This window comes from Heloderma suspectum, chromosome 4 (genome assembly GCF_057233095.1).
Source record: "Heloderma suspectum isolate Gila_16-S chromosome 4, 16-S_ref, whole genome shotgun sequence".
In the NCBI taxonomy this organism is placed as follows: Eukaryota; Metazoa; Chordata; class Lepidosauria; order Squamata; family Helodermatidae; genus Heloderma; species Heloderma suspectum.
In genome coordinates, this window is record NC_139461.1 from 52,469,022 (window position 1) to 52,479,718 (window position 10,697).

At 47.8% G+C, this 10,697-nt stretch overlaps 1 protein-coding gene across 1 annotated transcript in view; it reads right to left on the reverse strand.

Moving 5' to 3' along the window:
• ZC2HC1A (zinc finger C2HC-type containing 1A) overlaps positions 1–7,542 on the reverse strand; it is a 48,176-nt gene extending 40,634 nt beyond the window's left edge. Inside the window, exon 1 of the mRNA XM_084849251.1 lies at positions 7,474–7,542. Within this exon, the coding sequence (XP_084705377.1) occupies positions 7,474–7,489 (16 nt within the window). The 5' untranslated portion in view covers positions 7,490–7,542. The remainder of the gene's footprint in view (positions 1–7,473) is intronic.
• Positions 7,543–10,697: the final 3,155 nt, after the last annotated feature.

Sequence of the window (10,697 nt, forward strand, 5' to 3'; positions counted from 1 at the left end):
GCTCAGGTGTCAGCTGTGAGCCGGACAGCGCTGTATCAACTCCATCTGATACAGTGGCTGCGCCCCTTCCTTCCCAACCATCTGCTCCCATCGGTAGTACATGCCCTGGTCTCCTCTCGTTTAGACTACTGTAATGCGCTCTACATGGGGTTACCCTTGAAGACGGTTCGGAAGCTGCAGCTGGTACAGAATGCGGCGGCTCACCTGATTAAAGGCAGCCGCCGGCGAGATCACATCACTCCAGTGCTGAAGGAGTTGCACTGGTTACCAGTTGTTTTCCGGGCCAAATTCAAGGTCTTGGTTTTGACCTTTAAAACCCTATATGGTTCCGGCCCAGCCTATCTTAAGGAGCACCTCCAGCAACACCAGACAGGCCGCTTAACAAGATCAGCCTCGGATGGCCTTCTCTCTGTCCCATCAGCCAGGACAGCTAGACTGGTGGGGACGAGGGAGAGGGCCTTTTCTGTGGTGGCCCCCACTCTGTGGAACTCCCTCCCTAGGTAACTCCGTCATGCCCCCTCTTTAATGAGCTTCCGTCGTGCATTAAAAACGTGGTTGTTCAGGCAGGCATTTGGGGTGGGTTAGGGTATTTTAAAAAAAAATTATGGTAGAAGTTTATTGTTTTAAATTGTTTTATGGTATGTTGTGCATCGCCCAGAGTGGCTGGGTGACCAGCCAGATGGGCGATTAATAAATTTAATAATAAATAAATAATAAATAAAATATTACGGAGGGAGCAATACTATGGCCTCTAGTCAGTGGCTAGACGGCCATAGGATATGTGGGTTTCTGGGATCCGACCTTGGAGCCCGTGCACCATGGTCAGTTCCCAGAGAACCGACCTTCCCCCCCTCCCGTGCTGGCTCTCAGGCAGCTCGGAATGGCCCCACGCTCAGAATAGGTGCGCAGAGCAGCGAGAACGGGGCGTTCCGGGGTGGGGAAGGCAGAAATGCCAGTACAGCACATTCTATGTGTTGTCTGGCAACCACCTCCCCCGCTCTGCCTTCCTGCAGCTAGACAGGTGAAATCAGCTGTCTAGCTGCAAATGCAGGTGGCCAAAGCACGGAGGGGACAATTCCCTCCGCGCTTCTCCTGCCCTGCACTGAATAGGTGGTCACCTCTGAGTTCAGAGGCGGCCGCCTATCCCCATAGGATTGCGCTCTAAGTTGACCTCATTGTAACACCTCCCTATGCACTTTAGCAGAAAACTCAATTTCACTAATGCAAATGTACAGGCTAAGCAAGATCCTAAGAAAATGGACATGGAGCAAATCCAGGCAAAAATACATACCATTTATCCCTAAGATTGCACTGCAAATTCTACTGTATTGCAGCCTTGGTTCAGTAAATCATGTATCTTTAAAATACCACTGGATACAATCCTGTGCCTATCTCTCTCCACTGATGGAAGGTTCTTTGATCTACGAGAAGCTTCTATCAATGGAACAGGACAGGAAGCAATTTTCACCAATTCCCCCCACCCCCGCAACCACCACACTGTTCCAAAGGTCCCTCAACCCTCTGGAGCAGTGGGGGCTACCACGGTGAGAGGGAATCAGCAAAAATCACTTCCGCCCCCTTTCTGCTGATGGAAGCCTCTCTTAGATCAGAACGCCTTCTGTTAGAAGAGCAACACCACTGGATACAACTCAGAGAAAAATTTCATTGCTTTATACACATTCATTGAGCTTGTTTGGGTGGGTATTTCCCACCTTCTGTAGTCTATACTGATCCTAGATCATAGCTACGTACCTTTAATGAGTCAGTGTTTTTAATTAAAAAAAGGAAATGTTTTATTTCCTTAAGAACCAAGTAGCCCTTATAGCAACAAAGTAGTGCAAACAATGTTTGTATATGTCACTTCTTAGAGGCACAAAACAAAATTTCATAATGGCATAACAAAGACATGAATGCCCCAACAATGGTATAAAGTTACTTGGAATGAAGAACTCACCATGGCAAAGCAACATATAACGTGCATTCAAAATCCATTAAAGGGTGTGGAGATAAAACCAGTATGTCAGAAGCCAAACTAAAGTTTTGTGCTATAGAAGAGCCAGTGTAAACTACTGGACAAAGTTTGACCAGGGAGTCTGGCGTCAGACACAAACTCAGCGGATGGCTCTCTCATCTTCATCTTTCTATCTATCAAAAGGGACAATCAATTACCACTCCCAAGATTCTTTTGATGAATTAGTTAATTAAGGATTTTAAAGAAAATGCTCAAGACATCACTAATAATAGCCAAAGACCTGCTTAGCTTAAAGTAAAGCTTTAACCCTCTTCTCCAGAACTTATTTAACACGCACAAGTTCAGGCACTTATTACCACTTTGGTTTAGTCTCAGTTGAGGTGTGGCTGAAATTGTTTGATTCAGATGAATAAATTTTCAGTAACCCGTTCTAGTTCATGTAGTAAAATTTAAATACAATTTATTTGTACTGTGCCCAGTTGCATACATGCGAGGAAGTGATAGACGATGAGATAATATATCTATGCCTTATCTTAGTTCATGAATGTTGAATGTTTCAGTATAAATGGAATATTATATCCTAATGTTATGTCTAAAACATACTAGAGAGAAACACGTATAAGAAGCAAGAATATAGCAAGGAAATACAGGAAAAACAATATACTTATCAGATTATCATTTGATTTTGAAAGTACAATATGATTTCATTTTAAAGTTTACAACATCTTAAAAAAAAAAAACTACATTCATTTTCTTGCACACATAACATCCATCCCCTCTCTCTAGTCCAGACTTTCCCAATCTGGTGCCCTCCAAATGTTTTGGACTACAACCCCCATCATCCCTGACCATTGGCAGGGTAAGACCTGGAAGCAGGTGTGAACACATTTGTATGCATGGCGGCATAGAAATTCAAAGTGCAGTCACAGACAATACTCAGTTGTTGTTTTCTGGGCCTCCCCATTATGAGCACTGTAGAGAGGAGGAGGAGGCTACTTGGCAACCTCACTCACTCAGGTTATTGTGGTGCTGCAGGATAAGGTGGAAGATGGGAAGTGAAGGTGGCAATGGGAAGCCATACTGGGATGGATGGCTGTCTTGCTCTGCTTGATCCAGCCATCTGCCAATGCCACCCGCCCAGCTCTGCTGCTCATGTTGGCCATTCCCTAAGCTCTCAAACTACCAGCTAAACACAGTAGAAGTCTTTCCACTTACCCTGAGGCTGTAGACAAGACCAGCAGTAGAGCATGCATCTCTGTAGTGTGTTCATGTATGTATGAGAGGGTATGGGTGGGGGCCAAGGAGACTGTACAGTTGGTTCATGTTTTAGATATACATTCCTTCATCGTATCATGCTCACGACTTGCCTTGAGCTGTGGACTATGATTATGTTGGCTCAACACCCTAAGTGGTCTGCTTTGCATGGGTTTTGAGATCTCTGCCATGAATTTTCAGTTTTTCCTTCACAGTAGAGAATTTCAGTCTCCATTTTCCATCTGTAAAGCTTTTCTAGAATGTGTTCTAATTGCTTAATCCATTAATACCATGCTGCATGTGTGTGATACAAGTAAGAATGTGTAGTCTGCAGCTGCGTTCATTTGCTGCAATTATGACTTTTCATTATTGTTTTGTGTTTTTAATACTATTGTAGTCTGGACTGTTAGTCATGCATAGATGTGTTGCTTCATGGTAGGGGACTTGCAAGCACATGCAACAGTTTACATCAGGGATGGGTAACCCGTTTTAGGCCGAGAGCCACATTCACACTGGGTAAGGGATGTCCAGGGCTGCATGCCAGCAGAGGTTGAGGCCACAGCCAAGAGTGGGTGGGACATGGCCACATAAATTCTCCTTCCCTCATGTGCACGCGCACACACACAGTCCCTGGGAAATCAGCTCTGCGTGCCCCTCTCCGTCCCCAAAGGTGAGGGGCATGTGGATCCAACTTCTTCAGAAGCTGCTGTTTCAAGACTCCAGATGTCTGAGCAGCAGATCCCGAAAAAGCCAGCTCCATGCACTCCATGTCTTTCAGAAAGGCAAGGGCACACAGACCCAGGATGTCTCCTGTAAAAGGTCATTTTTCATGACCACTGTGCCATTACCTCAAGGTGCCCCTCCTGGGCACTGCTCCTGAATCCTGAGCCCCAGTGGATACCTGCCCAAGTACCAAAAATTAGCTTTTCAAAAATTGACAACCCTAGTATGTACCACTTATAAATCAATGGACAGAAATAAAAGCGTTCAACAACAACTTTCAGATCTATAGGGACTGAACACTACAGCACAGGAGAGGCTGTCTGCATGGAATGTATGGAATATTTTCTTCACCAGACATCAAGGTCTGCTCTATAATAAAATGTAGCTTTAAAGAAGTAGACTTCTGTGCTGCTACTTCCCAGCCCTTGAAGAATAGAAGTATCCATAAATCTCACTTTATGAAGGTTTTATGAAGGCAAAGCATGTTTCTAACACAGCTGTGTTTCTCACTAAACATTTATTCTGAACCAATACATTTTGTTTAGATTCTGTTCTAGTTTGGGTTTAATACAGACTTTGAAATAATGTTCCTGCTTCTGCTCCTATCTGAAAGGGGAAACTGTTGATTTGGTTTCCTGCTTAAACTTGAACTCTAGTAACCAGTGAAGAATCTTGTTGGAGTACTTAAAATTAACTTGAGTTAATTTTAATTTAATTTAAAATTAATTTAAAATTAAATTAACTTGAGTGAAAAGGCCCAACTCTGTCCTGCATTGTTGGGCATAATCTAACTTCATAAAACCCAGTTGAAAGTTTTAATAAGTTTTATCTCAAGTTCTCAAATTAAAGTTATATTTCAATTAAACTCAGATACCATTTTTCATCGCTATTTTTATAACAAGTTCCCAAACATTATTCCAAGGACTTTATTTTTGTTCGAGACCATCAGTCTTCTCTGGGAATCTATAGCTTGCTGAGAAGCCTGCGCCTTGCTTTGCCTATTGTTTAAAAGTGCAAAACACATGCAAACTTTTTTAGGAAATCCACAATTTGGGGGTTATTCAAACTCTATATGCTGCATATCGGCAACAGGAAGGTTATTATTCTTGCACGAGTCCAGATGTCCACATTAACAGCAAGTATCGCAATGAAGAAAGTGACTATTGGATCCTACTGGATCCGCCCTGGGTACTCATAAGCCTCCAAACATGGAGGCTTGCATGGATCCAATGCAGGGCGGGAGACACATCTGCTGCTTTGTTCCCAGGCAAATATTCTTACTACAGATTTTTTTTAAAAAATCATGTACATTTTTGTCAAGAATATAACCTGTATAAGCAAAAAATTCAGGATTTGTGAAAGGCAAATTCAAAATTTGCCTTTCACAAAATCATACATAAATCCTTCACATATATTTCCAGACATTAAGCGTGCAATCCTATCGAGATAGACAGCCGCCTCTGCTAAGGAGGGCAGGAGATGCACGGAGGGGATCGTTCCCTCTGCACTTCTCCTGCCCTGCTTTTTTGGCTAGACAGCCGATCGCGGCTGTCTAGCCGCAGGAGCACGGAGCGGGGAAGGAGGCTGCTGTATGACACACTAGATGTGTCGTACACACAGCTACGCCCTCCCCGCCCTGGAACACCCCCAGCCACGCCCTTTTTCAGCCGCTCTGCGTTCATCTTGCGAGCGTGGAGGATGGGGCTGTTCCGCACTGCCTCTGAGGCAGCACAGAAGTGGGAGGTGGTTGGTTTTACAGGAACCAACCTTGGCGCGCAGGCTCCGAGGTCAGTTTCTGGAAAACGGCATATCCTATGGCCATTTAGCTGCTGTCTAGCGGCCATAGGATTGCGCTCTAAGTTATTTGTAGAAGCATTTATGTGTCTTAAAGACAATGGCCACAATTCTTTAGTGTATATTGACTTTAGTGGGATTTAAGCAGCCTGTGGCCAGGATTGCAGCTGAAGTGCATTGTGGTCCTAAGATGCTACCGTTTTCATCCCCCCCCCTCCCGAGGTCTGATTATTTCAAAGTTTTTCTTAGTAAAACTCATCATGTCCTCTCCCACAGTACAAGAAATGTCAAACATCATTAGGATGAGAAAAGCATTTGTTCACTGTGACTACTATAAGCTAGAACTGTGAAATTAACACACACACAAACACACAAAGGAGATGACAAGGCATTCTAAATAATGCTGTCATCATCCTCAGAATGTCTACCATCCACAGCAAAACTAAACAAGCATTTTGTTGGCTAAATGTGAAAAGAAGGCTGGCTTGATAAAGGGAACACATAATATACTAAAATAAATATATTTATCTTAAAGGCACAAGAAAGCTATGAATACTCAACTTGCACAGCCAAAACTAGCCATACAAGGTCATTGCTCTGGAATGAGATAACACAGACATGCCAAGAGAGCTCAGCCAAACCTTTCACCACCAAATGGGAAAGTTCTTAAGCCAGCAAAGGGCTCATTCCAAGACCAGAAAATTAGGCCTTTTCCCCACAAATGACACTGAAATAACCCCCCACCCCACCCCCATTACATTTTCTGCATCTGTAACTGATATACAAAACCCACACTGGCTAGTATACTTGCATTAAAAATGGTTCTCTCGGGCTTGCTATGCCAATATTCACCATGTCATGCATTCCGGAACAAAAACCATTCCTAGCACTACTCCCCCCCCCCCCTCGTCTGCTTCCTCCTCCACCACTAACCCTGGCTCAAAGTGGCTACCAACCAGATCCAATAAAATACAGCCACAAATCATTTATTTTGGCAGAGGCGTGTTAAAAAATCTCCCCCGCCCCGAATTTCAAAATCTATCAGGCCAAGGGCAGTGAGATGTTTTAAATCTATATTGCTCTGCAGCTGGCTTCAGAAACACATGTCGAGCAAAGCCCTCAGACAAAAGCCGCCTGCTTTTTAGACTCCCCGCCTCCCATTCCCCTAGCCTTGACACTCCGCCCTAGTCAATCCCTACCTCGCAAATACACAACTGCAGCCCCCCCGTCCCCCCCCCGGGGAGGGGGGCCGTCTGAGGCGAGGCCTAGCCCCTGGGCGACGGATTCCCTCGGCGGGGAGTGACAGGGCAGGGGAGGCGCTCGACACGGAGCCCAGCGCGGCCGCGCGGCCCGCTTGCAAACGGGGAGCAGGGGCAGAGCGGCGCGGGGAGCGCGAGGGGGCGCTCCGGCGGGCCAGGCTGGCGGCCCTCTGCCCGCACCGCCCCTCCGGCTCTTTCCTAGCCGAAGGTGCGGGGCGGGGCGCGCCTCCCGCGGCCCAGCCTCAGAGCGCGCGGTTCGCCTCCGCCCCGTCTCTCCCCTCAGCCCGCGCGGGCTCCCGCCTCCCTTGACGGCACACCGTCCCAACTCGGGACACGCACAAAGGCTCGGCCCGCCCGCGCCAGTCTCGGGATGCGTCTGCCGTCCTTCCTCGGAGGCAGGGCGGCCGGCGGCTCCCGCTCCAGCCCAAGGCCCGCCTGGCCCTGCCGCGTCTCCCTCCGTCCCGCGCTTACCATCCAGCCCTTCCATGGCGCGCCGCCGCCCCTCGGGCTCCCGCTCCCGGCCGCCGCCGCTGCAAGTGCGGCCGCTGCTGTAGCAACGCGGCCACCTCCCAGCCGCTAACGTTCCCCGCGCCCATTGGCCTCCCGATACGAGGAGGGGTGGAGAGCGGGGCGGCGCGGCACGCAGTGCGGATGGGCCGGGCTGGCTGCTGTGGACCCGTCCTCCGAGGTCGGCTTTGCCTCGGGAACGGGCCGTCTTCTTGTTGGCCTCCCTCGTGGCTTTGGGCCAAACCAGGCATACTTGCTTGATTTGCTTGCTTTGCAATCTGTGTCTAGCAGCGACGTCTTTTTTCCCCTCTTTCGTTTTTATTCTAGAGCAGATGCAGAAGGGCCAATCTGGATTGGGCCTCCAGTGTCTGTTCTAGCGTAAAAGGGGCGGGGGGTGTAGCTGCTAGGCACAGATTCAGGCTGCAATCCCGTACTCACTTACCTGGAAGTAAGCCCCATTGAATTCACAGTGACTCATATATATATATATATGATTGTGCTGGTAATGCCTGTTTTGGCCCTTTCAATCGATTTCTATACGCTTTCCCTTACCCAATATTTCTCACGTGTTTCTGTAGTCTCCCCCACACAACGAACACACACACACACTAGAGGTTACAACTTCTTTTCTCCCCCCTCCACCCCAGTGTCTTCTGCAGCAGCTTGACAATCAGAAATGCAAGAAATGTTCTGCCCCTGTCTAGTTGTCTACATGGAATGATTCACAAAGGGGAGAAATCAGAAAATCTTTTTTCCTCCCAACTGCAGTCTGAAGGGGCAGAGCGTAACAAGCAAAAATACGAAATAAAGCCGCTCCTGGCATGCACACTCAGCAATGACTAGAAAAGCTTTACCTGTTGAATTAATGGGTCTGTCCACAAGGCACTTGCAGCTGCCATTTTAAATACTTAACCCCCCCATTGTGCAAACCTGGTAATCGTGGATTATTTGAGGGTTAACCTACCCTCACATAAGCCTATGAATGAGGCTTTTCCCCAGTAGTAATGTATGGCTGTGAGAGCTGGACTATGAGGAAGGCTGAGCGCCGAAGAATTGATGCTTTCGGACTGTGGTGCGGGAGAAGACTCTTACGAGTCCCCTGGACTGCAAGGAGGTCAAATCAGTCCATCCTAAGGGAAATCAACCCTGACTGCTCATTGGAAGGACAGATACTGAAGCTGAAGCTCAAATATTTTGGCCACCTAATGCGAAGAGAAAACTCCCTGGAAAAGACCCTGATGCTGGGAAAGATTGAAGGCAAAAAGAGAAGGGGACGGCAGAGGATGAGATGGCTGGATAGCATCACCGATGCAATGAATATGGACTTGAGCACACTCCGGGAGAGAGCGGAGGACAGGAAGGACTGGCGTGCTATGGTCCATGGGGTCACGAAGAGTCGGACACGACTGAACGACTGAACAACAACAAATTGAGGCTTACACAATGGTTGTATTCTCTTGACCAGGTGAATATGTTAAGCAAGGAGTGAAACTCCTAAAGGCCAAATTCTATGTTAACCAAAACCCGGTTCTTATGTTACCCCAGAAGAGTAGGAGCCCTTGCCATTCTGCTGCTTTCTGTGCTGGGGAGCCCATATGAGATTGGCCTCCTTAGGGCAGGCAGAATGAGGATAATGAGTAGACTCATTCTGGACAGGGACAGCATTTTTGAATGCCTCTTCATATACAAAATTCCCTGCAAGGAATTTCCCAGTGCCCTATTTGCTCTGTAGTGCTGCACCAGCTGTTCCCCTGCTGCAGCAAAGGCCCCAGCAAGAAAGCACCTGGCGCAGCTCTCCAGAGTGGCAGGGTGGGTGATGCCTTGCTCTGAGGGACCCTCAGAGCGAGGCATTGGGCCACCCAATGCTCCAGAAACCTGTGCTGGCCACTCCTGCTGCATAAATCCATCAGAATAAGTCATTGGCCAGGTAGGGTCACTGCGGAGCCCTGCTGGCTACTACCCTGCTGTGGCATTGCTAGGAAACTGGCTGGCCCTAATGCCTCACTGTGAGGGATTCTGCTTCAGAGTGAGGCATTGACAGGGAGGTGGTCTGGAAATCACTTGTGCTACCACAGCACAGGCAGCCCCCCAGGGCCACCTCCTCGCCAATGCCTGGTTTGGGAAGGACCCCTCAGAGCCAGGTGTTGAGGGGAAGGTGGGTGGTGGCAGCAGGGGGGAAGGGGGAAGAGGGGGAGGGTGGCAGTGGTGGTGCCTCACACTCCTCCAACCTCTGGCAGTGGCAGCTCATGATCCCTCACCCCTGGTGGCTCAGATTGTGGTGGTGGCGGCGGCAGTTCACATTCTCCTCATCCCCCCCAGCGGCACCCTGTCCTCCTACCTCAGGTGGCAGGAAGTCTTGCGCCAGCCCTGATTTTGGTCTCAACAGGCACACTCAGTACATATATATTCCGTAATTCATTCCAAAAATATTTCCCCCCAGTCACGGCCTTATAGAATCCTAAAACTGATTTTAAAACTCAAATCAGATCTGGATCCAGTGCCAGAATTTTGTCTTCCCATAAGTGGTGTTGACGATTTCAATGGGCTTACATTCCATGCACCTGAGACTTATCCTCCGTATCCCCAATTTACAAGAAGACAGGCTGGGTCTGTATCCAGCGGGCGGAACTCTTTCACTCACTCCTCCACAACATTCCTGTTCTTCCCAAAGCTAATAAACATAAGGAAACCAATGGACAAAGAAGCAGAAGGGGGGAGACAGTGAGGGCCGCGAGAAGTAATGAGGTCATTGAGCTGCTAAGCAGAAAACACCACACATAGGTAAACTATAGAATTTGCTTCTACAAGATGCAGTGCCAGCCACCAACTTAGACAGCTTTTAAAAAGGGATTAGACAAATAAATGGAGTATAAGGCCATCAATGGCTACTAGTCATGATTGCTATATATTAGCTCTAGTATCAGAAGCAGTATGTCTCTGAACATGAATGGGAAAGTACTAGTGAACTGAAGCCCACATCCTTCTTGTGGGCTTCCCATAGGCATCTGGTTGGCCACTGGGAACAGAATGTTGGAGTAGATGGACCCTTGGTCTAATTCAGCAGGGCTCTTTTTACATTCTCATGTTCTTCTTAACCTGGTGGGCAAGGACAACAAAGGATGACGAGACCAAGGTATTCTGGCAGAATGGTGTGAGATAGGACTGAAGAGGCAAGGAACAACTGTGAG